The sequence below is a fragment of the Daldinia caldariorum genome (genome assembly GCF_022478825.1).
Source record: "Daldinia caldariorum strain CBS 122874 unplaced genomic scaffold F4812scaffold_11, whole genome shotgun sequence".
NCBI lineage: Eukaryota > Fungi > Ascomycota > Sordariomycetes > Xylariales > Hypoxylaceae > Daldinia > Daldinia caldariorum.
This window is the reverse complement of record NW_025953047.1, coordinates 197,258-222,116: the sequence shown is the minus strand read 5'-3', so window position 1 is coordinate 222,116 and position 24,859 is coordinate 197,258. Positions and strand designations below refer to the sequence as shown.

Below are 24,859 nucleotides of genomic sequence, written 5' to 3'. Positions count from 1 at the left end.
TCGTTATGTTATCTCTTATCGCAACGTCCAAAAGTCCAGCTTCAACATTCATTACGTTCCCTTTCCTTCACCCTTCTCTCCCTCCAACAAATCAGCCACAATGCCATCCGACCTATCCAACTACCTCGCAACGCACTACCTCGTCGCGGACCCCAAGCCCTCCAAGAAGCGCAAGCGCAAGCAGAAAGACGACTCGTCCTCGGGCCTCATCATCGCCGACGAGACGGAATCCGGCTGGTCGCGTCCCGGCCGCGACAACAATAACGACGACGACGAAGATGCCTCCGCCGTGGTAGCCGGCACCAGCGCCGAGTTCCGACGCGCGAAGAAGTCGGCGTGGAAAACCGTCGGCGGCACCCCTAACAACGCAGCAGCTTCTTCGCAAAACCAAGACGCGGACGCGGCGAGGGAAGCAGACGCCATCCTAGCCTCCGCAGCCGCCGAGACCGCGGCCGCCGCCGCAGAAGCCGACGCGTCGGACGCGCCGGCGGTGATGACGATGATGTCCGACGGGACGCACGCGGGCCTCCAGAGCGCGGCGGCGGTGTCCGCGCAGCTAGAAGCGCGGCGGCGAGCGGAGCGGGAGGAATACGAGCGAGAAAGCCGGGGCAAGAAAGGCCGGGGGGCGGGGGAAGCGGAGACGATATACCGGGACGCGACGGGGCGGCGGGTCGACGTGAGCATGAAGCGTGCGGAGCTGCGGCGGGAGGCGGCGGAGGCGGCGGCGCGGGAGGCGGCGAAGACGGAGGCGCTGAAGGGCGAGGTGCAGATGGAAGCCGCGCGGCGGCGGCGCGAGGAGCTAGAGGACGCCAAGGTGATGACGGTGGCGCGGCACGCGGACGACGTGGATATGAACCGCGAGCTGAAGGAGCAGGTGAGGTGGGGGGATACCATGGCGCAGTTCATAGAGCCGAAAGGTGCGGGAGGAGGAGGAGGAGGAGACGGGGGCCGGAAGAAGATGAAGTTAAAGGGCAAGCCGATATACCAGGGCGCGTGGGCGCCGAATCGATACGGTATCCGGCCGGGGTATCGGTGGGATGGTGTTGATAGGGGGAACGGGTTCGAAGCGGAGAGATTCAAAGCTATTAACAGACGGGAGAGGAACAAAGGCTTAGAATACTCATGGCAGATGGACGAGTGAGTAGTGGGCATTTATCAGGCAATTCTACAATTTTGCACGAGTAGGAGATTACGATCAGGAGTTGAATTAACCTAGTAAGATACCAGCTGTCTAAAGGCAGTCAACGCAGCAAATTATAGCATAACGCAAATTGTATAATCGAATCTTCTACGGATTGGTTTGTAGTCCTTTTTTTTTTTGTCTCGGTATGCCAGCCCTCGTCCAGAAGTGAAACGATACGAGAGATCCTTAGGCATATTGCAGGAAATCTAGGAGGCATACATTAGTTTCCACCCCTATCCCCCCTTCCAGAGCGGTCCTGTCTCCAGTGAACATAATACTCCTCCATCCTCTCATCTGCTATCGGCATGATACCGCATCTAAAGTGGCTCATCTTCCACAGCTCTATAGCCTCAATATAATGATACGAGGGCTTGCAAGGATCACAAAATTCGATCCAGTTCACAGCAGAACACTCCTCGCAGACAAACCATTCCATATGGTTTTAGAGTACCCATTTCTAGGGTACAATCTAAGTCTTCCGGCGAAGTAGCTTCTCCGCTGTATTGAAGTTGGCATTCTCCTTCACCAGCTTGAGCCAGTCCTTTCTCTGCATGCATCCAGGCTTGTCAACACGGTCCTGGAATTTCTTAAGGAGTATACCAATGGTAATACCCTGAGGGGGCGGTGGCAGGGCGTCGATAATCTCTTGAGCAGTAATAGGGTATAGGATTCCCCCTGGCGCTGAACTTTGAGAAGCAGTATTAGGAGAACCAGCTCGAAGACCATCCGAGGCTCCCTTGTTGGCAGCTCCGAGGGCAGGGGAGGGACTACCGCCTCTAGAACCCGCGGGAGTGCCTTTTGTGCTGTGCTTTCCACCTTTAACTGACGGGCTAAGCCGCTTCTTCTTGCCTCCCGCACTGTCTGACATCTCACCAGCCGTGCCTTCGCCATCACTGGTAGAGCCGGCGCCGGGCTTTCCACGGCGAGGTAGAGGGGTATTGCCCCGACTATCATGCACAGTCTTCTTTTTCTTCCGGATAGATTCAGTACCACTAGAATCCGAACCTAATGGAGATCCGGCTCGCTTGAGAGACTTGCCCTTCTTTGCTGCCTCGGCAGCTGCCTTCTTGCCCTGGGGGGTATTGGTTCCTTTGGACGATCCTCCAGCCTCTTTATCTTTGTCGGCTTTCTTCTCTTCGTCATCCTTTTCGTTCTCGGAATCGGAATCGGAATCCTCCTTCATGTTTTGGTTAATTTTGACTACCTAAGCTAAGGGGAATTATAAGCACTTACGTCTGTGGAGGCAAAGGGGTCCCGTTCATGGGAAGAGTCGTCGCTTTCGTACTGAAATTGCTTATCGCGTTTCTTCAAAGCCTTCTTAAGAGATTTCCCAAAAAGCTTGCGCTCGAGCTCTTCTTTCTTCTCCTCAGTTTCCTCTTTCTCAACTTTGACCTCATCTGCTTCGCCGAAAAGATTGGCATTTAGCTGGTCACGACGAATTCGGTTGTTGGCCTGCTTAGTGTCTTCGTCTCGGTCAGGTTCGTATCCAGCAGTTTCATCATCATCCTGAAACTCGTCTCCCGAAACGTCGATATCGTCATGGTCCATCTTCTCTTGACGTGAAGCCTGCTTAAAGGTACCGCTTTCCTGCTTGACAGCCACGCGACCATTTACAATGGCTCGAGACTCTGCCATAGCTCTCTCTGCTTCCTGACGCTGATTATCTCTTACCGCCCAACGACCAAGAGCGACCTTCTTGTTCATGGCTTTCTCTGCCTCCTCAATAGTCATTATTTTAAATGACCCGCGCTTCGACTGAAATTTGTACCACTTTTCCAGAGGAATCATGCGAAATCCGCCGTTGTGAATCTTGAAAGCTACTTTACAGTCGGACAAAGGTGCTTCATACTGGCCCACCCAAACATTCTTGCCATCGGCATCTTCCAAATGCCACGGTAGGGCCTCCTCGTATCGAATTTCCGCCTGCTTCTTCTGCTCTTCGGTACGAGGTGCGTAGTGGATCTGTAGGCCAGGTTTCTTCTGCTCTTTCTGCTGCTTGGCCTTTGGATTTGCGTCTTTAACGACGGGCGCTTTCTGGGCGTTATCGGCAGCGCGCTGTGCTTCTCTTTCAGCTTTCAGCTGTGCAAGCCTCTCAGCTTCGGCAGTATCGACAGGGTTTTCCTCAACAGGAGCTTCTTCTTTCACTTCGCGGCCGGGTGGCGGTTGTCTGGGATCGCGTCGGTGCAGCGTAACAGGTCGGGTGAACTCTTCTTGATTAGTAGGGTCAACGCCAGGACCATCAGGCCTTGTGAGCCTTCCGCCATGTGGGGCGAATCGCATAACATGGAATCGCAATCCCTCCTTCAGAGACTTTTTTGTAACATAAAGAGGATAATCTTGAGCTCCAGGCGGAGCAGGCTGGGACCATCCGCCATTCTGTGCACGCAATGCGTCAAAATTGACCTGCCCCGGTTTACCCTGCGTTTGGAATGGCTGTGGCTTATTGCCAGGTCGCGGTGGAGCATTCGGTGTAGAACCTCTGGCAAGGGTTGAAGGGAGTTGTCGGTTTACGGGCCTCTTTCTGGGGACGAGCGGATTCGCAGTATTTCGCGGTCTTCGTAACGGCGGCGCGCCAGGAGGTGGAGTTGGTTTCTGGCCGTTGGGGCCCGCAGAGGGCGACGGCGTTGCACTCATGGTGGCGAGGTTAGAATTGAACGCCCTCTAGCTGGGGGGGCCTCGACAAATATCGAGAACGTCCAAAGTTGTAGCCTAAGGCGTTATGGTTTCGCAAACGAGCATCGGTAATCGGTAACCGAGGAATATAAAGATGGGAGAAAGAATATCTCGAAAAAGCGATGGGACGGTCGCGAGACAAAGGTTCGTTTAGATTAAAATATTGGTAGACGAATACTGTGCCCTTATCGAACGTCAAGGAAACAAACGTGGATAGGAGATATTATTCTAGAAAGGTGCGCAACCTTCAGTTAGGGCTCCAAGCTGAAGAAATATTCAGGGAAAGGGAAGCCGAATATTGGCAGGAGGAAATGCCAATTAAATGGAGGATCAGTGAGATAAAAAGTTGAAGGAGTGAATGAATTAGACGGGATAGAAGGAGTTGAAGGTGTGCAGTCACTGCAGTGCAGTTACCTAGTCCTTGGTTAGGTACCTAAGGTAGCCCAGTCAGAATCGTCGAGCCTGCCAGTTCCAGTTCTGGTTGTTGCCTTGCTTCCAGGTTCTGCCTTAGGTAAATTTTCGGTACATTAGGTAAGTACCAGTTAGGTGCAGCTTTGTTTTTGTCATTCGAACGCAGCACCTGGGCAGCTGCACAGGCAATTTTAGAACAAAGGCAACCAGGACCTAGAGAGCCGCTTGCCAAGATAGGATGGGTGAGGTGGAGTCCCTGTGGGATCTGCCGAAGAGTAGGTACCTAGGTAACTTATAACGTCACCAAAGTGACTTTTCCTGGTAGCGAACCCAAGTAGAGCAAGTGAGATATAGCATAGGAACAGAGGCTAACAGGGTCTAACCAGTACAACCTGAGCAGGCTTCCACAAGTACCTAGGTACTTATTCTCCGATCCAAGTCACAAATCCTAGGTACAGTAGGTACCTAACGTACTAGCGTAAAAGCTCTGAGGAGATCGGGATCCAATACCGCCAATTCTCTCAAATGCAGCCAATCAATTAATCTTCCTAATATCTTCCTAATTTGATATTCGAGAAAGACGAGGCTCTTATCTTGTACTTCATTAACCTTAGGTATTATGAATGCCAACTTTACCTCTTTTTACCCTCTCTAGCCTCCATCAGGGACGGCCTTCACCAGATTTCTCTAACAAGCCATTCATTACCAACTTCAATTCTTATGCGAAAAGCACTCCTGGACAATTATGGCCACGAGCATGGGGTTTTGACATACAACTGCTGGCGAGTATTCCTATTGTTGAGAGCATATCCTATATCCTATAAATTTTAGCAGGATATCCTAATTATAATTCGGCATACCTCTTCATGACGCTTTTATCTTTCTAGTCTTACAATCATACTAATCTCGATATTCACATTCTTTCATTCTTTCCTGCTATGCAGACCTCTCAAGATCACGGTGGTCCGCTTGAGGACCGCCTGCGCAGTCTTATAATTAGCAACGCAGATGGGAAGACCGGACATGTCCTGCAAAGCTCAGCTACTACAAGAACAGAGAGCATCTCGTTAGATAATGCGCCTGGAGTCAAAGAAGAACAGCCAAAGGCAGAGCAATCATCTCCTTCGGCGCAAGCCCCTCCTAAGCCGAGCAAGAAACGTCCAAACCAGGCCCAGCGTCGCGAGATGCGCGCCCAGCTATCCATTCCTATCGACACCAGAGCTCCAGCTCCCTTTGATGGAAACCCACGTGCAAATTCACATCATACCAAGAACCAATGGTCTACATGGCGCAACCCTGAGCAAAATACATCTCGCCCTCCTGTGAGTTCATACAATGGTGAGCCCCAAGGTCCAGGTGCTGGAGCAAACAACCCTCCCTATTCAAATCAGAAACGTCATCGAGGCGGATTTGGCCAAGTACCGACGTCTACCCTAGGGCATCAGCCACCCCAGAGGCAGCAACCTTCGTATACGTACAATAATTTTTCAAAAGGGGTCAACGTGATATCGGCGGATTCATTCGCGGCTCGCGGTCCTGTTCCTAACTCTTCGCAGTCTTGCCTCTACAACCCCAGCGGGCAACACCAATCTATTTTCAGCTCAGAACAGCTCGCGAACCAATCAGCGCTTCTTGATGAACTTTGTCGCTTTGTCGTTACAGGCGCGGAGATTGAGCCCAGTGATATCGCTGAAAAAGAATACTTCCGTGCTCGGGTAGAGGCGATTTGCCGCGATGTTATCAGTCGTCACGAGATTGAAAGTAATAGAAACCCGAACTTCCAGCCTTACAGTGTAGAACTCAAATGTTTCGGGAGTCTCGCGTCCGGGTTTGCGACGAAGGCGGCTGATATGGATCTTGGTCTTCTCTCTCCTATGTCTTGGTCCTCGCCAGAATCACCAGACTCGCCCATCCCACGCCTCATTGAGAAAGCATTACTTGAGCACGGCTTTGGTGCTCGTCTTCTTACTCGTACCCGGGTGCCAATCATCAAGCTCTGCGAAAAGCCTAGCGAAAAACTCCGTTTGGATTTGTTGGATGCGCGAGCTAAGTGGGAAAAGGGGATAACAGACGATAGTCATGAAGCAACAGACGACGTTATAGATGATCAAGAGCATCCTGACGGTGCTGCTGACGGTACTACCGCTATCATTGCCACCACCGAAATCGAACATTCGCCATCCAGTAACCAGCAACGAGACTCCCAAGCGCGGTCTGGCCCCGCGGAGAGGACCTATGAAGAGCAGCTTGCTTCTTTGAAGCAGGCCGACTCTCAGTCGCTGGTAGCATATTATGGTAACGCTAAACGGCTTCTACGTCGATTAAATGGCCGCGATATCACTATATCAAATGCGGCAGGCTTCAAAGATACGGACTACAAAGTTCTTGACGATGTCTCCAATGCGTTCGTCGACGGCCTTCATGATGAGGATCTAAAACAACGAATACATACATATCCATCACTCTCTTCCAATGCCACATCGGAGCCACCTAATCGCCGCTCGCTCATGGGCGTTTTCATGATCGTGGAAGGCGAACAACTTGCGATCATTTGGGAAACACAAGAGATAAGAGAAAAGAACATCAAATGGAGACAAGGCTCTAAATCTGTCGTCGAAGCTTGGAAGAATCTCCTGTGTAATAAGTCTTTCGGTACAGAACCTCTTATACTAAATCGGGAACTTCATTTGGCTCTTGAACAGCTTCGCCAGATCCCATTGGTGCAGCTTATGCAGCTTAAACAAGACCAACACGAGTCACCTACCCAATATCACGCAAGGGCTACCAAGATCACGAATAGTCTATTCCCCGCTCATCCATCATCAAATAAGTCATCCCTTCCTGAAACCTCCCAGCACTATATAGCAGGTATCCGTGACAAGTACATAAGGGATGAGGTTCAAAAGTTCGCAGATACGACTGGAGTGCAGAATCTGAGGATACTTGCTAAGAAACACAAAATTATTCATCTTGTCGTTGAATACGAAAGGGCTATTGAGAAGGGTCTCTACCGCGAAGAGGATCTACCAGTCATTCGAGAGTACATGAAGATCCTCCAGGAGGACTTCTTGTATCAGACACCAGACACAGATAGGCCCACAGCTGATGCGTTCGATTTTATAGTCCCAGCTACCGAGAAAATAATTTCATTGATCGAAAAGATTAGGCAACTTCCTGATCCATCCAAGCTCGCCCCAAATAAGCCAAGGGATCGATATCACGATAGCCTGGAGTTTCCTAAAGATGGCGTTGGCGTCCAGTGCGATATCAACTTCTCTGCCAATTTGGCCCTCCAGAATACCTTACTCCTACGCTGCTATTCCTACACTGATCCCCGCGTGAGGCCAATGGTCCTCTTTGTAAAACACTGGGCTAAGGCTCGTGGAATCAATACACCATACCGCGGAACACTGAGCAGCTATGGCTATGTTCTTATGGTACTACACTATCTTGTCAATGTTGCGGTGCCTTTCGTATGCCCCAATCTTCAGCAGCTCGCTCCCCCTGATCCGAGCCTTCCGGCAGAAGCTCTTGAGGGTCTCACTACATGCAGGGGCTGGAACGTTCGATTTTGGAGGGATGAACAGGAGATTCAGAGACTGGCACACCAAGGCCAGCTCAACCAGAATAGGGAATCTCTCGGGTCATTACTCCGAGGATTTTTTGAATACTATGCGCAGAGTCACGTAATGAGCACTACTCGTAAACGTGGCTTCGACTGGGGCCGGGACGTACTAAGCTTGCGAACACACGGTGGATGGCTCTCAAAACAAGAAAAGGGTTGGACAGGAGCGAAAACAGTCTTGCAATTGGAGACGGGCGCCCTCCCAAACCCAGCCGAAGCGGGATTCAATAGCAAAGCAAATTCACCCACAGATGGCACGATCAGACAGCAAGCTACAACAAACGGACAAGTGGACGGTATTAAGTCGCAAGATGGCACCCCTGTACCACTGACCAGGCCAAAGGAATTAAAGGAAGTACGTCATCGATACCTGTTTGCTATCGAAGATCCGTTTGAGCTTGAGCACAACGTCGCTCGGACTGTGACTCATAACGGCATTGTATCCATCCGAGACGAATTTCGACGTGCCTGGAGAATTATCAAGTCTGCCGGTAAAAATGGACAAGCTGTGGAAAACCTGCTGGAGGATATCCAAGTGGAAAGCGAAAAGGCGGAGAGGAAGCAGTTCACAGAACTATTAGAGGAGATACATGGACCGGGTATCTTCTCGTCTCACTAGCTGCCCACGCGAGTGTGTATGTTTGAAACTGTAAGCCCTGCTCCATAGTGGCGGATCTCGCTTGCTACTTGTGGTCTTAGCTGACTGAGCTGGCTTCTACAACTCTGTTGACGTGTTGAAGGGAAACCAAATGCGTGATTAAGTGGTCTCGTTCTTCAGGTTAATATAATGTCTGTATAGTTACTTGTCTAATAGCTCCTTCTTGCTACCATCAGCGCCAAATAAGAATTGCTACAATTCATGGTTCCTTTTTTTTTTTTTTTTTTTTTTTTCAGCATATACTTCGTACATCTCGCCTTGTCAACATTTAACTGGTAAGTAAAAGTAATCGTCTCTTACATCCACAGTAGGTGATATTAATAATGCTCAAATTACTTAAAGTATAAGAGTGTGCGTCGCATTTCACTGCACTACACTGCTTTAGCTATACTACTTTCTGACATGTCCGAAAATTTCTCTTGCCAAACACTCACTATCCGCCGAAACGGACCTGGTAAAAAAGAAAGTACCTGGGTGACTGGCCTTCTATAATCGTGAAGTCCCGAGAGGGACGATTTGATCTACCAACGCTCCGTTCAGAGGCTTGTCCTAGAGGGACGTTAAGCCCTGGCTATCCAAGGATAGCATCGCTGGGGAAAAAGTGCAAGGGGAAAGAAATCGTTAGGAGAGCATAGTTTTGGCGCACACAAATGAGACTCACTTCATTGAACAACATACCTGTCGTGACAATCTTAAAATGTGGTATCTGATTCAATCGCATAACGCTAGCCGTGATTCCAAAAGTCATAATAGAGCCATGTTCCGCCTCCAACCAGACGCCATACCGAATAACCCGCGGCCTCACCTATCAAGCTTTTTATGAATAATACAACACTGCGAGCACACGGCAGTCTAATTCGTAACAATCGTAACATTCCAGGCTGTCTAATCGGCCATATGCTGGAACAAGGGCGAGATGGATTCGCCGTAATGATTTCTTCGAATGGCTTCGGCCAATAAATAGGAGAGATCAAGGATCACCAACTTACTTGCGTTTTTGGCCCTCTGGTCCGGTATTGGGAAGCTGTTAGTTACGATAATCTGGTCGATACAATCGCAAGCTTGTAGCTGCTCGAGGCAGTCTGTCCCAAATACTCCATGAGTGGCCATGCAATATACTTTCTTCGCTCTGCCTCGCTTAACGACTGTCTCAGCTGCAGCAATCCACGAACCAGCCTTGTCGATCATATCATCGACGATCAGGACTGGGCGGTCCTTAACATTGCCAACCAGTGTGATCATGTGTTCAATCTTGGGATCCTGGAGTTTTTCTTCCTCTTCGTCAGACGATGCTCCGACATCGCCTGAGCCTCCAAGGGCATGCGGTTCGGGTGCGAAGAATGACGAAGCATGTGACATTGCCATAGGATCATCGTCGCCACCTTGGTAGGACTGGCTCCCATCCGCACTGCCATCTGACTGGGGTGCCGACTGGAAATCGTCTGCTACAACGTGACCTTGGACTAACCTTCCATGAGTCACTTCCTGGGCACGTTCGTCGTTATAAACTTGGACTTCATCAAGGTTCTCATCCTCATCCTTCAGCTCCTCGATAGGAGACGTTTGTGAGGGGGTATATGCTCGCGTATACGGCGACCGTGTTAGACTGTTAGTCCGCAATGGAGGCGCAGTTGCACGCTTGGGGGAACCTTGGGATTCGCCAGCAACCCGCGACGATCTTGCTGAGCCATTCCCATCCGAATCCCTATCTTCCGAGATGGCTCTCGAACGCTGAACGCCATTAACATAGCCAGGGGGGTTGTCCCAACCATCGAGCTGGTTCATGATCATACTCGTAGACATATCGGGGGCACGTTTGCGGTCCGTAGTAACCAACCCGAAGTTAAGTTTCAACGCATCAGCCAATGATGTTACTCTTTTTGTGCCACCAGCATTCTTGGATACAACGACAGCTTCCTTCCAGTTTGGAATATTCATTCGAATCCAGCGTGCTATGAGGGGCTCGGCATGGAGGTTGTCAACAGGACACTTGAAGAATCCTTGCATCTGGGAGGCGTGCAAATCGACCGTGATGACATGCTTCACACCAGCCACGTGAAGCAAATTTGCTAGCATTCGAGCGGTTATGGCTCCCCGATGCGATTTCTTCTTAGATTGACGGCTATAAGGGAAATACGGCAGAACAGCTAGGAAGGTGTGGTAGTTAGCAGGTAGAATAATGCCTATCCGTGTCTATAATATGACCCCAGGGCTATTTTACTCGCGGCAGCTTTGAGAAAACTCACCAGTGATCTTATTCGCAGAGCCACCTTTGCAGGCGGAAATCATGATAAGTAGTTCCATGATGGTGTCATTGATGGTGGGACTTCCAGATTGCACAACGAACACATCCTTGTCTCGGACACTGGTCAGAATCCGGACGCTCGTCTCGCCCTGCAAATTGTGATCAAAATGTCAGTGGGCAGCTCTGCTGTTACAACGTTGCCCAAGCCTATTTTTTTTCCGCTCTAGCCCGTTGGACGTGGACGTGTTGAAGAAAAGGATAACACACATTTGAAAATTGAGATAGGTCGGCCTCAGCCGGAGTCATGCCCAAGTTCTCACATATTTTGCCCGTGAGAGCTGGGCACGAAGTGCCCGAGAATACCAACGTTCCTCGCATTCTGTGTGGTGGTGGAAAGGGAAGAAAAGTTTTGGGTGAAAAAGTGAAGAAAGATTGTTTTATGTGGGTCATACTATGTAGTCCAAGGACCGATAAGAGGCAGAGATAGAAAGCGCATGGGTGCTATGTAACTTGATCGGAGCCTCCACTTGCCTACCCTTACTATAGTAGGTACCCGGTACCTAATGGGAGGGAGGTACAATGGGTGCATGGGAAAGTATTAAATAGCAAGCACCTACCTAGGTACCTCAAGCCTCAAGGTATAGGATGTAAATAGGTATTGGCAAGCACTTTATTACACCTACATGTACCTCTTACCATTTTATCATTCGCTCTTTACGCGGGAGGCGCCGTATACATCAGGTGCTACACAAGATTAAATCTTATTGGAAAGCGGATTGCCGAATACCTGTGTTTAATTGACTTTAGCAGTCTCTAATTGGTTTAAAGTTTTTTCTTTTTTTTTTCTGCGACCTTGGTCCTGCATCTAATTAGGTACCTCTAGAGTGTATACACCTAACTAAATTAATGTATTGTAGTCACTCAGGTATGTACCTCCACCAGCTCTTTGCATTAAGAGCTGAAGCTTCTCAATTCCTGCAGTAACCCGTGTTTGTTCCGGTTTAATGGCCACGTCCCCAGTGCATCCACAATAACATAGGAGGTACCTATCTATGAAAATGAAGGGATATAGGTGATTCGGGATACTATTAAAAATCTCCTACCTTATTACAGAGTCTGCCCAGAGCTTATTACTTCACCATGGGTATTCGTGGATTTAGCCAGGCTATACAGCGATATGGCTTCTTCTCATCATTGAGTGGTGATACCGTCGTTATCGATGGACCAGCTCTTGTTCACCGTATTTCTGACGCAGTCTGCCGTCAACGGCCACCCTCAAGCGGATTCGTTTGCCATCCCCCGTATTCCCTTCTTAGTCGTATGGTAATAGGCTGGCTTGACAACCTGAAGAGCCACGGGGTGGTCATGTGAGTTGATAATGGCATTCGACAAGATATCTTGGTAACTGACATTTTACGAATAGAAGGAAGATATATTTTGATGGATATCTGCCCCCAAGCAAATGGGAAGTGAGACGAGAACGGCTCCTAAACCAATCCCAGCGTATGAAGGCCTTGGCGTCTTCACAGCCGTTTGGGTCACCTATAACACCAGAAGGTGCCTTCGAAGACGTGAGAGCTGATACAAATTTAACTCGGCAACTTGCTCGGTCTGCTTCAGATACATCACCCAAGCCCCCTTTCATGGTCCCCGCAGTTCTCGAGGCGTTAAAGGGCAGCGAAGACTGGGGCTCCATAGTCGTAGTTGTCCCCGGAGAAGCTGATATCTTTTGCGCGCAAGATATCCGAGAAAATGGCGGCACTTTGCTCACAAGCGATTCCGACTTACTCATTCAAAACCTTGGCCTTAAGGGTTGTGTATCATTCTTTTGGGATGTTGTTCCGGCCGATCCTACCTCGAAAGAATCCGGTATGCAGGCAATGAAGATTTCACTTCATGATATCAACGACCGGCTAGGCTTGACAAATATTGGCGGTCTACCTCGTGTCGCCTTTGAAAAGCAGAAGGCAAGAATGAGCTTTGACGCGGCCTTGCAGAGAACTCGCGACTGTCATGAGGACACTCTACATTCACCGGAATATCAGGCTTTTCTGGAAAGCCTTGAAGTGAAAGATTATATACCAAGTCACCATCCAGTGCTTAGTATACTCTCTAACCTAGACCCCAGAATATCAGAAGTCGTCGTTCAAATTTTACTTTTAGAAGAGGTAGAAGCAGAATCTTCGGAAGCAGATGCGAAGACATTGAGAGGTCCAGAAACGCTCTCTATATTCCTTCCAATCATGATTGAAAACCACGACAGAAAAAGCGCATGGACAGCTAGTACAATCGCTAGACAAATAGGGTACAGTATTCTTCAGGGTCTAACTGGCCAAAGATATAGCACAATTATTGAATATCGTACTTTGGATCCATCAACGTTATTAGCCGGGCGGCAAGTTGAGATCCCTAACCTAGAAGAGACGATCGATAATTGCATTCAACTCGTAACGATACTGGAAAAAATGGATGCAGCCTTCCCATCTTCATTACAATGGTTGGCGTTCGCTATATACCAGGACATTGAATGGTCCACATTAGAGCATCGCCCCTCTCTATCAGCAGCGCTCGTCAGCAAAGCAATGTGTGGGCCAAAGCTTCTGGAGGAATACTCGTGGGACTTGATACACTTCACAGCCCAAGTTCAAGCCTGTTTATACTCGCTAAGGATAACAAAACAGATCCTAGATGTCGTCTCCTTTATGAATCATGATCTCCCAGCGCCAGCACGGCAATTGCACAGCCGTCTCGCACTACTTCCACTTATTGGAGAATGGCCTACTATCGAACAGATGTCTGATCAGTTATCTGAGTTCGGTAAGGTAGAGGGGCTTCGAATCATCACAGACATTCTTGGAATTCCCCGCATCGAAACCGAGGAACCTCCTGAGGATTCTTCAGAGCCGAGAAAAAGACAGAAGCGAGATACTGAGTTGCTACCGCGTAAAGGACGCCAAAGAGGTGCCAAGACATCACCGTCTATCAACCCTTATGCCATTTTGAGCCAAGAGAGTGAAGACTAACAGGAAGATGAGCTGAAAAGTCTTTGAGTGCTGGTAGTGTGGTAGCGTGAATGACTGGCGGGCGTGGGTCATCTCGGATAGCCAAGATCCCCGAAGTCCTTTTGAATACCACTTTATTCAACCCTAATGAGTCACCTGAGTACGAGACTGGTTCGTGAGACGGGGCTCGGTGAAGATCCTATGCCGCAACGCGATAATACAGACAGTAATCCGCATATATCTCCATTCTCATTGTAGTTCATCCCATCAATAGTTGTCAAGCCATGTTCTATGGTAAGTCTATAAGAAGCACCTTTTAGCCTCAGGTGTTTCCCCTAGTTTTTTGGCTTCATCTCGAATATCTTCTTGTTTTTCCTCGAGAAATTATCATCAAGTGACACATGATCTACCTGAAATATCATTATACTCGTCCTCGATCCTCAATTCCACCGAGAAATACTTCAATCGGGTCAAACCTTTAGTAAAGTACCTAGAATGGCAACAACAGCGTCTCTTCTTCCCATCATTCCCCGCATATTCTTTCTTTATCTAGAACCAGCTGCGATGTATGTATATCCCCTAGGTCCTTATGTTTTCTACCAGAATCACACAGTTAACATATACAGAGCATACGGTATGTTTTCCCAATATGCCTCACGTCGCCCCATATTCGAGCTTTCATCCAAAGCGCATAATGCTCTGCCTCTCCCATCCTTAATCGTTCCGTCGATGGCGACGGGTTATCTTTTCAACATGATGCTATACGGTCTAGTCATTCTCCTCGCGTCGCCGCCCAACAAGCGCTTGTTGCAGCTTCACATCTGGGTCTTGATAATTGCAGATCTCACGCACTGGGCCGGCCTTTTTTCGACTATTGCTCAAAACGATCCTCGCGGCTGGGTAGCCGTATTCGACACAACTAATTGGGGGCCTGATGCCTGGAATCTTGCTATATATCCTATTACCACTCTTGGCATCAAGTTTGCGACTTTGGCTGGGTGGTTTGGCGAGATTCGAGGCTAGTATAACTAGCATTCGGGCAAAATCTCCCAGTGAAGTAAAGGAACGGGAGTAGAAGGCAAATCAGAGAAAGGAAAAAATGACAGGGAGCGGTGAAGGGAGAAAAAGAGCGAAGATGGCAAACAAGCTTAGTCTTAATCTTGTCAAGTCGACAGCAGTTTCACGCATGGTCCTATACCTTAGGTAGCTTATTTAAGGAGGAACAAGTATTATCGTACATTCTAGAATATAGTTATGAGATAAGCATCAAGGTAATTTGTATTCTATCAGGAAGAAAATAGGCTAAAACATTAACTTAGGTTGGCCATATACTATAGAAAAAATTCCAGCGTCTATATGATTAACTGATAGCTCGTCATCTTTCGCAACGTCTAGTCATTAAACAGGTAACCGTCATCGAACCATACATTTCTTCTCTCAGGATCTCTTTCCAACCATCTAAGGCTTCCCGTCCACCGCAATAGCAGTCATGTTGGGGTTACCAGGCTTGATGAGGGTCTTCTCCTTTGGGATAGCGTCGAGGACCTCGTCGGTGAGGTTGAGGGTGTCCTTGATGGCCTGGCGCGGGGTCAGGGCGAGCCACTGGGCGGCGCTGATGTCGGAGAACTTCTTGGCCTGGAGGACCTCGAGGAAGATGACGTCCTCGGTCCCCGTGTTCTCCACGTAGTGCAGCGCCGACTTCTGGATGTACCCCACGTCCCCCGCCGTGAAGTCGAACGTCCCCGACGCCGACGGCGCCTCGTAGATGGTGATGCGCGCGGACCCCTGCAGGAAGTACGACCACTCGTCGCTCTCCGTGTGCCAGTGGATCTCCCGCATCGCGCCCGGCTCGAGGACCACGAGTGCCGCGGAGAACATGTCCGCTACGGGGAAGGTCGCTGGGTCGAGGATCTTGACGGCTCCGCCCGTGGTGTTGTGGAATTCTTGCTGCGACCAGTGGTAGGTGTATCCGCTAGGGCCCCAGAGAGCACCGGCTGAAGACGTGATGTTCTGCTCAGAGATGTTGGATGGAGCCGGGGTGCCGTTGAAGATCTAGGTAACACCTAGTTAATTCGGATATCCTGTGCTCAGGGTGGTAGAGGTACACAACTTACATATTTCTCTTTGTCGGGGATGTAGTCGAACGCGCTAACGTCGGTCTGGAGGTCCTTGGCCCAGACAGATACAGGCGTGCGCATGAGCATCTCGGTAGCGAGGAACGTGTTGTACTCGGAGAAGTCGCCGCTGTCGAAGACCAGCAGGAACTCGACGCCTTGGTGCAGGGCTTGCAAACTGTGAGGAACACCCTGCGGGAAAAACCAGACATCGCCCGCCGTGAGATCGTCGACGAAAGAGGCTCCGTCGGTGTCGATAGCCGCTACGCGAACCGAGCCTTTTAAGACCAAAGCCCTAGTTTGAAGGTCGAGATGTTAGTTTCCAGGTTTGAGATAAGTGTCAGGAGACTTATAGGGAGCGAGTCCTGCTTACCATTCGCCAGAGGTGTGCCAGTGTAGTTCTCGGTACGCACCTGGCTCGAGGCGCATATCGACACCCGCCATCGCAGTAGCTACAGGCAACACCTCCTGGTTTTGTTGCCGGGCCCAACCCGATTGCTTGCCGGATCCTAACAGGTTGTGGCTAAGGCCTAGCGGCCACTTGGCCTGCTGTACACTGCCTTTATCCGTCGCAGGCGGAGCGTAGGTATCGGGGTTCAGCTTCTCGTACTCGTACGTGCGCGGCCCGGGGTCAGTGCCTCCCTGGCCACCACGCATAGGCTGAGGTCCGTTGGGATACTCGGCGCTGTTGAAGTCCAGGTACAGACCAAGTTTGCCGTCTGCGTCTTGCCCGTTCACAAACTGCGGGTCCTCCACGACGGCGGAGTCACCTCCATCCGCAGAAGGACGGGATGCGATACCCCCTTGAAGGTCCGTGGAGCCGCGAAGGTCTCCTACAGGTGCACCGCTGTAGGTGGGAATAGGTGCGTCAACACCACCAACACTTCCTTGGTTCTCCTCGTATGTCATCCTGTAATAGTTGTCAGCGCTATTCTGTATAAGACGCCCTAGGTGCTACTCACTGCGGCCGTGGAAGGCCGAGGGCGAGGTGGAATAACCCGACACCCGCGAGACCGCTTGTGTACTTCATCTCGAGAAACTATACAATGAATCTGCCCAAAAACGGATTATACAACTGAGAGATGAATAGGAGGTTTTGGCTGGCCTGGGATTCCTCGTTGATGGACGATGATTCAAAAGTTCGGTCCAGGAGGAGGGGAGATCTTTACTATTTTATATTCAACATCCCCTTAACCAGATCCGCATTGTGCCTCAGCGCCCCCTATTGCAGCTTTCCGTGGTAACAACACCATGGGCTTGGAGATTGTGACACCGCATAGGTAGTCTAAACCCCCATCACCTACTAACCTAGATGTGACGAGCGCATACTTGCTTGCTTACCAGGGATGCTATGTCTGGCCCCCTGGAGCACGATTATTCCCGTTTTAGCGATATAGCAGCCCAGTGTTCGTCAAGGACGCGCGAGCGGTGGTGGCTCAGTCCAATTTTTTTCCTTCTTCTCAAAGACGCTGCGGGTCGGCCGGTGAGGCCCTTGCCATGTTTCTGGGGGATGCCGAACGTATCCCGCTGTAGAAAAACTCATTTAAAGTTCGTCACCAGTCTACGTAACTGGCAGACTCAGTCTGCTATGCGATTCCGAGCGACGCCGAGGTTGGTCACCTTACATAATCTACCCTGTTGTAAGACTCCGACGGAGAAGGATTGCCGAATGGAACCAGGTTTTGGATTCGTTTAACTGCATGTATCTCTAGGCTAGGTACGTTAGGTAGGAGGTAGGTAGTCTAGACTCTAGAATCTGACGAACATGGAGGACCACACGGAAATGCGGCAGAGAAAAGGAACGCTCAGATATCATATTTTTGGCTTTGGCTGACATATATCCATGCATCAACTCGGCATCTCGGCGTCTTTTTAATGGAGATTATAATGTACAAAACAGGTATCATCGCGACATGGTTGCACTGTTGTGAAACCTTACCTACCCGTGCCTACCCTCAGCTCCAGTCGGTCAGCAGTAAGATTTTATGCCGACGGGAATATATCTGGGAATATAGCTATGCTCTACACCGACATGCCAACCTCGTTAATCATTTAGTCGGACCTCTTCTCCAGCAAGTTTGGACTACCTGGATTAGAATAATTCGGAAATAATCGATTTATACCGGGCCTCGATGGAGGGCGTCAGTGTCATGAACATAGGTTATTAGTCCAAAGTTCCTATTTTACCAATATCAACTATTATAAGACGAATACATATTTTTAGCCATGATATCCTATGCTATCTCATATCTCCATCACAAACAAGCACCGGAGTTAAGCTCAGACCTAGTATGCTGTAGGTCATATATACATCAAGACGGATAGGCGGCAATAAATGCATAGAGTCGCGGAATTAAGCCGAAACGAAAATCACCAAGCCAAAGCTGCATAAAAAAAATTAATAATAAAAAAAATCTAGCTTGCTGCTGCTGTAGGTCAGGGCCTAGACGTAAGCACCATACATAATATCCTAAATCCGCATAACTCAGTCCTCGAAGAACTTGACAATCTGCTGGAGATCCGTAACCCCCAGCCCACGCCGCGGGTAGCAGATAAATACCTGCTCGCCCAGCGCGCCGAACTTCTCCCTGAACTGCGCCTTGCCGCCAAGCCGGAGGTTTCTGACGATGACGTTGTAAGCGCTCTCCAGGAACTTGGCTCGCACGCCGCCGAGCCGCGCCCTTGGCGTCAACCGCTCCGAGACCCCGGCGCCGAAAGTCACCGGCCCGCGGAGAGCCGACAGCGCCGTCTCGACCAGGACCTCGATGACGCCGTTGGGCGCGCGCGGGAAGTCGAACGCCCACTTCACCTGCCATCCGTGCCGCGGCGCGAGCTGCGCCAGCACCACGAGCCCGAGCACCGCGCCGTCTTTCTCGGCGGCGAAATATCGCCTGTGCTCTCGGTCTACCCACGGTCGTACCTCCGTCAAATGGATCTGTTTCCCCTTTCCCCGGCGCGCGGCCTGCCACTCGCGGATCGCCTCGTCAGCCCTTCGCACGAAGCTTTCGTCCGGATCGACGACCTCGCGAACCACGATACCCTCGCGCTGGACCTTTCGCGCGTCTTGCTGCTTAGCCGCGTTACGATGGTCGTCGGCGTCGATGCGTTGTTCCTCGGCGCAGCTGAGCGTTCGCCAGCCTAGCTTCTCGCCTAGAACTTGCTGCACGTCTTCGGACACGAGCATCCAGACAGGAGTGAGCTCCAGGTCCTTGCACACGAAGTCCACGAAGGAGGTGATGACCTCGCGGTATTGGCTCATATCGCAAAGCGGGTCGCCGGCTATCATGGCGAATTTCCCAGCTTGTTTCACGAAGCCGACCGCGGCTCCGGTGGTGTGTCGCCAGATTTCAAAGCGCTCATCCAGCCACGAGGTGTTCGTTGCATCACCGTAGTTAGCAATTAAGTTTTCAACGGGCGGGTATTCGTCCTTTGGATTGCGAGGCATCGTGGTATCCGCGCCTGGGTGGGGGAGACTTGGCGGACGTGCCGGGAGCGATCTAGGGTCGCGGGGAAATAGCGAGGCGTTTCTCACGTCGTCTAGTTCGAGGAGAAACATCACTATTCGCTCTAGACCCAGACCGGCTCCTCCGTGAGGCGGCGGCCCGTGATCAAACGCAGCTAGGTACTCTTCCATGCCTTGCTCGCTGATCTTTGCCTCTGCCATGCTCGCCCGAAGTTCTTTTGCATCGTGTATGCGCTGTCCGCCCGTGCATATCTCTTGGCCGCGCAGAAATATATCAAACGAATTCGTCCATTTCGGGTCCTCGGCTTTATGCGTATAAAATGGTCTGGCGTTCGCCGGAAATTTATCCAATATGTAGTAATCAGTGTGGTACTTTTCCTTTACGAGTTCGCCGAGACGCACTTCATCTTTTGTAGAGAGGTCTTCCTCCCCAACTTCTCTCCCATCCTCCCGGAGCATCTGAATTCCCTCGCGAAATGGCATGATCAAAGTCTCGTCTAGCCAGACTAGGTCCTTACTAGGCCACCTCTCCCGAACGTTATGTAATTCGGGCATGGATTTTACGGCAGCAAATATGGTTTTGAGAACTTTATCAACTGTCTCAATGAGCTCTTTATAAGACTCCCTCAGGGACATTTCCATGTCAAGTCCAGTATATTCTGTTAAGTGCCTGTGTGTATTTGAGTTTTCTGCACGAAACACGGGACCGATCTCGAGACCAGAGGTTAGCATTTTGTAATAGTTCAAAGTCACATTTGACCTACTTCGTAGATCTTTTTAAAATCTCCTGATATGACCATTTGCTTGGCAAGTTGCGGACTCTGTGCTAGAAACGCGGTCCTGCCAAAGTACTGCACTTTGAAGACTTCCGAGCCGCTCTCGGTAGCTGCAGGTTGCAATTTGGGCGTTTGAATTTCTAGAAAGCCCTGATCATCCAAAGCTTCACGGAACTTCCGTACGATCATAGAGCGGACTCGGAAGACGGCCTGATTACTCGGGTGCCGGAGGTCTACTACACGACCGGATAGGCGTTGACGAAGTGCTTCAGGGGGTTCATAGTTATCAAAGGGTAGTTCGTTGGCCGAGTTAATAAGATGTATGGAGTAAATCTTGACTTCCACATCCGGAAACGTCGCAGATGTGACGGGCTGTTCCGGCTTCTGTAGCGTTCCGGTGACATGGACAAGGGATTCGGGGTTGAGTCTCTGCACCCATCGTATCATATGTGGTGAAGCGTGCGAGAGGACTCCCTGGATGGAATCTGTCTGATTCCGAAATAGTAAGAAGTCTAAAGCTCGAGACACCCGTCTCTGGGTGTGTATTCTAGCACGGAAATTGACTTCAGACCCTATTGGCAGACTGACAACCTGCGCGATCGAGAATAGCTCGTGAGGATGAACATTTTCGCCATAACGCACTTTAGTTTCCTCGTCTTCTTCCTGCTCCGCTACCTCATCTTCCTGTTGGTAACGCTCTTCTAACTCTTCTTGTTCCTGCTGGCGTTTCTCTGCTTTCTCAAGCTTTTTTTGTCGCTTAGCCTCACTACGTTGTGTCGACTTCCCCTTTTCGGAGACATCAATTTCGTTCTCACGCTTCTTCGACTGAAAAGGGGCGGTAATATTATGTGCGGCGTGGGCTATCTCGCTGTACAGTGGGGTTGACATGATGTAGTTGTTGATAATATAATGGTGAGCTGACTTGGATGTACATCATTTATTACAATTGAAAGAGCCAGGGCAAATATTCGATAAGAATACTTTAAGATAGTGGGACTCATTAACAAGTATTTCCGCATGTTGCCGATTTCTTGATGTTCCAAAGCAAGTTGCGAGTCTTGGCTGTGTCGTCATCATCGTGTAAATAATTACCAGCTTCAGCGGTTATGGTGGATTGATTTGTTTTCCATTTCCATTCTTAACGTACCTATATAGGTACGGCTACATCTGTAGATTAATCTAGATATCATCTTCCTCATCCTCATCCTCATCATTGAGTTTTCTTTGCCCAGCCGCCTTTTACCTTAGGTTAGGTACCTAGTAATTAGTCGATTGTGATATAGTTCTTCATAGTCGATCGATCGAGCATTATGAGTCTAGCTCGAAAAGAATAATGCATTACATTTCCCTCGGATTTCATATAGAGAGTATCGAGGTAAGGGGTATGTAGTAATGCTACCAATAGTAATATAGAAAAAAAAAAAAAAAAAAGAGACTATAGTAAGAGGTAGTAGAGTAAGATGAGTGACAGCAAAGCCGTTTGAAAGTTGAGCTCCATGTCTTGAGGTGGAGCCGAGGTGGAGCCGTTTGGACTAAAGCAACGCTAGTTGGTAGAAAGACACCCGAAGTTTTACGTAAGGTTGTGTGCTTATTACATATTCGCGTTTTATAAGACGATTTTCAACGGCCGCGTAGTGTAGTGGTTAGCACGCAGGATTTTGATTCGTACAAACTTCCTGAGACCTGAGTTCAATCCTCGGCGGGGCCTTCCTCAACATAAGCTTTTCTTTTTTTTTTTTCTCATCATTTTGATAAAATGACATCAGAAGTTCCCTTTTTACTAATAAACTTCTGTGACTTGAAACTGATTATACTTTTTTGTCAGATAAACATTATCGGGTATTGAGATTGTTTATTTATAGCCCGAAACAAGATGAGACTCATAATTCTCATAGCAGGTATAAGCCGAGGAGTTCCGATACGGAAGTCGTAACGGCGGGGCAGCGAGATTGCGCAGGTACCTTTTGTGGTGGTTAGCGGTAGCTAGCTATGGCGGGGTTGAGCACATCATCGCGCACTTACACACACCCGTCGTATTTTCTTATACCTTAGAGGTACCTAAACTAGTCCTCTTCATTAATAAAGCCTTCGCATCTTTTTCTATTCCCCTTCCCGTTTTCTCCTTGTATACATACCTTATGCCCATCCTGCAAACAGGAAGCCTCTTCTTCTCTACGCTTCGGCACCTCGGACGCTTCGCACTTTCAGCATCTCGTCCAAGAGCATCTCTCTTCCAACCCCTCCAACCCCTCCACCATATAAACCTCATCGGCAGAAGCGCCATGTCTTCCGCCGTAGCCAAGCGCCTCGAGGGCAAGACCATCGTAATCACGGGAGCGTCCTCGGGCATCGGACGCAGCACGGCGCTCGAGTTCGCGCGAACTTCACCCAAGAACCTGAAGCTCGTGGTCACGGCACGCCGCGTCGAGAACTTGCGCCAGCTCGCCGACGACATCGCGAAGGAGGTCGGCCCCGGCGTCCGCGTCTTGCCCGTCAAGCTCGACGTCAGCAACCCCGACGAGGTCCGCGGCTTTGTGGGTAGTCTTCCCGAGGAGTTCCGGGAAATCGATGTCCTGGTGAATAATGCGTAAGTACTTCCCAACCAAAGCTGCCTAGGTTAGGTACAAATATAGTTTTCATTTTTTTGAGCGGCAAAAGGCTCCGAGGGAGATTGGAGCGAGAGTATAATCAGATTTGAGCATAGGAATAAGATAAATATACCTACCTGATATACATACATCTTTGATATATATGAAATTGGCCCCGAATTTACTACCTAACTGACATGCATAACCAGCGGCCTCGTCAAAGGCGTAGCCCGCGCCCCTGAGATTGCCGAGGAGGACCTCAACGTCATGTTCGCGACGAACGTCACCGGCCTGATCAACCTGACCCAGGCCGTGCTCCCCATCTTCCTCAAGCGACCCGACGGCGGCCACGGCGACATCATCAACGTCGGCAGCATCGCCGGGCGCGAGCCTTACCCCGGCGGCAGCATCTACTGCGCAACCAAGGCCGCCGTCCGCAGCTTCACTGACGCCCTGCGCAAGGAGCTTGTTGCCTCGCGAGTCCGCGTCATTGAGATCGATCCAGGCCAAGTCGAGACGGTATGTTTTGTTTTTAAACCCTACGTTCTTCCTACCAAATGATGGATGGTACGATGTACGTGGGGTATTAAGAGCTAATATGATCATTTTCTAGGAATTCTCTCTTGTACGGTTCTACGGCGACAAGAGCAAGGCGGATGCTGTCTATGCGTAAGTACACCCGCCCACTCTACTTCTTTGAGCGACCGCATATACTCATATTAGATTCAGCGGAGGGGAGCCTCTCACGCCTGATGACATTGCTGAAGTCATCGTATTCGCCGCTGGTAGGAGAGAAAATGTCATAATAGCAGACACCCTCATCTTCCCTAACCATCAAGCCAGTCCTTTTGTTATTCACAAGAAGTCATAGAAATTTAGATATCGCAAAGACTTTATATTTCGTCAACAAGAGCTATATGAAGATTACGAGGCAATGCCAAGGGCGAATATATCATATATGTGCACTATTAACCCAAATTATATGTCTCTTACCTTGTTGCGTAGTTAAATCCTACAAGATGGACAAGAGTCATGGCTCCTGGTTTCTTGAGCTTCACTGTGCTCAATAATGCCTATTGCTAGGTGTCAGCAAAGATCATAGGCAATACCCTAGATAAAACAATTCGGCTGTAGATGAATTCAGACAAACCAGTTTACTCATTCACTCGAATCGGCCTTCGAAATGTGTGCCTCAAGACGAAGCACAAAAATCAAAAGCACGGAAGCCTTCATGACATCGAGGCAAGCCTAGCTGAAAGCCATGCCTGCCGACAACTCCACAACCAATCATCACCACCCAAGAGGATAGTTATGGTGCGGGAGGGAGGCTCGACCCGATGTGAGATAGTTGAATGGATAAACAGTTTTCATCATGACAAAAAGCGCCACGTAACAGAGTAGATTTCAACTTACAACTTTATCGAAGCTATGATTGTGGGTAGCCTGGGTTGTGCCGTAAATCAGGCTTAAGATATTGCTAAAATTTTACTTTTTTCCACGTTAGCTTGCGCTATTTTCAGGACTCAAGTGATAAGAAGATAGAGGTAAACAATCAGAATAAAATTTTTGGTATATGGGTATCTTCACAGCGCTTCAGAAGCAGAACTGATAAGAAAGGATTCATCATGGACACGAATAACGACAAGGAAAGCAAGTTGCAATGTTTGCTTACCTTAACTGTATATTGCTGGTTGCAATCGCCGTTAGGTATATTGACTCTGGACACTTATGATCCTAAGATGACGGTTAGTCGATGAACCAAAATATGACACGGCAAAAGTAGTAACTGATTTGTGCTTCAGATGGTAGTGCATGTTTGTTCAGGCGCTCAGGTAATCGCGAAGAACAGTGGAATTGGGTTCATCAGTAGCAGAAGGACCTACTAGGAAAGAAGGGTCTGTTTGGGGATCGAAAGGAGAGGTAGATAACTTACCAAAGTATTCATGAAGGTCAGTCAGGTTCGACATTCCAACCGTCGGCGACGATCTATTTAATGCGTCACAAGGAAGAGTCATCCTGTTTCATATCTAGGTAGAATATGAAAAATGACGTTAGGACAACTTCTTCAGACCAGCCCTTAATCCCACAAAGTCCATGGCTGCAGATGCTCATAGATGTTGA

The 24,859-nt window shown here is 49.4% G+C and overlaps 9 protein-coding genes and 1 non-coding gene across 10 annotated transcripts; 6 read left to right on the top strand and 4 right to left on the bottom strand.

The window, feature by feature from the left end:
• The first annotated feature begins 7 nt into the window (after nt 1-7).
• On the top strand, nt 8-1,253 carry F4812DRAFT_432386 (Pre-mRNA-splicing factor of RES complex-domain-containing protein). The gene has a single exon (XM_047934523.1). It carries the CDS (start codon nt 101-103, stop codon nt 1,139-1,141), a length of 1,041 nt encoding a protein of 346 aa, XP_047788986.1. The 5' UTR covers nt 8-100; the 3' UTR covers nt 1,142-1,253.
• A 273-nt stretch (nt 1,254-1,526) lies between these two features.
• On the bottom strand, nt 1,527-4,090 carry F4812DRAFT_61334 (Rap30/74 interaction domain-containing protein). The gene is made up of 2 exons (XM_047939241.1): nt 2,417-4,090; nt 1,527-2,360 (listed from the first exon to the last, which is right to left on the bottom strand). Exons 1-2 carry the CDS (start codon nt 3,815-3,817, stop codon nt 1,653-1,655), a joined length of 2,109 nt encoding a protein of 702 aa, XP_047788985.1. The 5' UTR covers nt 3,818-4,090; the 3' UTR covers nt 1,527-1,652.
• Nucleotides 4,091-4,825: 735 nt separating this feature from the next.
• Nucleotides 4,826-8,804, top strand: F4812DRAFT_61308 (uncharacterized protein). Its single transcript, XM_047939240.1, has one exon. The coding sequence runs from the start codon at nt 5,206-5,208 to the stop codon at nt 8,509-8,511; it is 3,306 nt and encodes a 1,101-aa protein (XP_047788984.1). The 5' UTR covers nt 4,826-5,205; the 3' UTR covers nt 8,512-8,804.
• Nucleotides 8,805-9,435: 631 nt separating this feature from the next.
• On the bottom strand, nt 9,436-11,173 carry F4812DRAFT_451632 (phosphoribosyl pyrophosphokinase; the record flags this gene model as incomplete). The annotated part of the gene is made up of 3 exons (XM_047936241.1): nt 9,436-10,697; nt 10,797-10,944; nt 11,063-11,173. 3 exons carry the CDS (start codon nt 11,171-11,173, stop codon nt 9,436-9,438), a joined length of 1,521 nt encoding a protein of 506 aa, XP_047788983.1.
• A 458-nt stretch (nt 11,174-11,631) lies between these two features.
• F4812DRAFT_61267 (XPG domain containing-domain-containing protein) lies at nt 11,632-14,091 on the top strand. Its single transcript, XM_047939239.1, has 2 exons — nt 11,632-12,162; nt 12,219-14,091. The coding sequence occupies exons 1-2, from the start codon at nt 11,936-11,938 to the stop codon at nt 13,816-13,818; spliced, it is 1,827 nt and encodes a 608-aa protein (XP_047788982.1). The 5' UTR covers nt 11,632-11,935; the 3' UTR covers nt 13,819-14,091.
• Nucleotides 14,092-14,292: 201 nt separating this feature from the next.
• F4812DRAFT_465408 (uncharacterized protein) lies at nt 14,293-15,038 on the top strand (the record flags this gene model as incomplete). The annotated part of the gene is made up of 2 exons (XM_047938432.1): nt 14,293-14,363; nt 14,424-15,038. 2 exons carry the CDS (start codon nt 14,293-14,295, stop codon nt 14,818-14,820), a joined length of 468 nt encoding a protein of 155 aa, XP_047788981.1. The 3' UTR covers nt 14,821-15,038.
• Nucleotides 15,038-17,101, bottom strand: F4812DRAFT_61245 (Bicupin, oxalate decarboxylase/oxidase). The gene is made up of 4 exons (XM_047939238.1): nt 16,874-17,101; nt 16,285-16,821; nt 15,912-16,206; nt 15,038-15,849 (listed from the first exon to the last, which is right to left on the bottom strand). Exons 1-4 carry the CDS (start codon nt 16,939-16,941, stop codon nt 15,256-15,258), a joined length of 1,494 nt encoding a protein of 497 aa, XP_047788980.1. The 5' UTR covers nt 16,942-17,101; the 3' UTR covers nt 15,038-15,255.
• A 774-nt stretch (nt 17,102-17,875) lies between these two features.
• On the bottom strand, nt 17,876-21,581 carry F4812DRAFT_432376 (aspartyl-tRNA synthetase). Its single transcript, XM_047934522.1, has 2 exons — nt 20,139-21,581; nt 17,876-20,085 (listed from the first exon to the last, which is right to left on the bottom strand). Exons 1-2 carry the CDS (start codon nt 21,036-21,038, stop codon nt 18,397-18,399), a joined length of 2,589 nt encoding a protein of 862 aa, XP_047788979.1. The 5' UTR covers nt 21,039-21,581; the 3' UTR covers nt 17,876-18,396.
• Nucleotides 21,582-21,775: 194 nt separating this feature from the next.
• F4812DRAFT_t101 lies at nt 21,776-21,858 on the top strand. The gene has a single exon. It is a non-coding gene; the product is annotated as a tRNA-Gln (tRNA).
• A 574-nt stretch (nt 21,859-22,432) lies between these two features.
• Nucleotides 22,433-23,609, top strand: F4812DRAFT_451628 (NAD(P)-binding protein; the record flags this gene model as incomplete). Its single annotated transcript, XM_047936240.1, has 4 exons — nt 22,433-22,737; nt 22,948-23,257; nt 23,352-23,407; nt 23,468-23,609. 4 exons carry the CDS (start codon nt 22,433-22,435, stop codon nt 23,607-23,609), a joined length of 813 nt encoding a protein of 270 aa, XP_047788978.1.
• Nucleotides 23,610-24,859: the final 1,250 nt, after the last annotated feature.

Excerpts from the sequence above, each read along its gene's own strand:
- F4812DRAFT_61267 (XM_047939239.1), top strand. The coding sequence starts at position 11,936 with ATGGGTATTCGTGGATTTAGCCAGGCTATACAGCGATATGGCTTCTTC. Across the intron at positions 12,163-12,218 it reads AAGAGCCACGGGGTGGTCAT|AAGGAAGATATATTTTGATG; the intron begins GTGAGTTGATAA and ends TTTTACGAATAG.
- F4812DRAFT_61308 (XM_047939240.1), top strand. The coding sequence starts at position 5,206 with ATGCAGACCTCTCAAGATCACGGTGGTCCGCTTGAGGACCGCCTGCGC.
- F4812DRAFT_61245 (XM_047939238.1), bottom strand. The coding sequence starts at position 16,941 with ATGAAGTACACAAGCGGTCTCGCGGGTGTCGGGTTATTCCACCTCGCC. Across the intron at positions 16,822-16,873 it reads CTCGGCCTTCCACGGCCGCA|GATGACATACGAGGAGAACC; the intron begins GTGAGTAGCACC and ends CAACTATTACAG. Across the intron at positions 16,207-16,284 it reads TGGCACACCTCTGGCGAATG|GGCTTTGGTCTTAAAAGGCT; the intron begins GTAAGCAGGACT and ends CCTTCAAACTAG.
- F4812DRAFT_432376 (XM_047934522.1), bottom strand. The coding sequence starts at position 21,038 with ATGTCAACCCCACTGTACAGCGAGATAGCCCACGCCGCACATAATATT. Across the intron at positions 20,086-20,138 it reads ATTTTAAAAAGATCTACGAA|ATCGGTCCCGTGTTTCGTGC; the intron begins GTAGGTCAAATG and ends TCTGGTCTCGAG.
- F4812DRAFT_61334 (XM_047939241.1), bottom strand. The coding sequence starts at position 3,817 with ATGAGTGCAACGCCGTCGCCCTCTGCGGGCCCCAACGGCCAGAAACCA. Across the intron at positions 2,361-2,416 it reads ACCCCTTTGCCTCCACAGAC|GAGGATTCCGATTCCGATTC; the intron begins GTAAGTGCTTAT and ends CAAAACATGAAG.
- F4812DRAFT_432386 (XM_047934523.1), top strand. The coding sequence starts at position 101 with ATGCCATCCGACCTATCCAACTACCTCGCAACGCACTACCTCGTCGCG.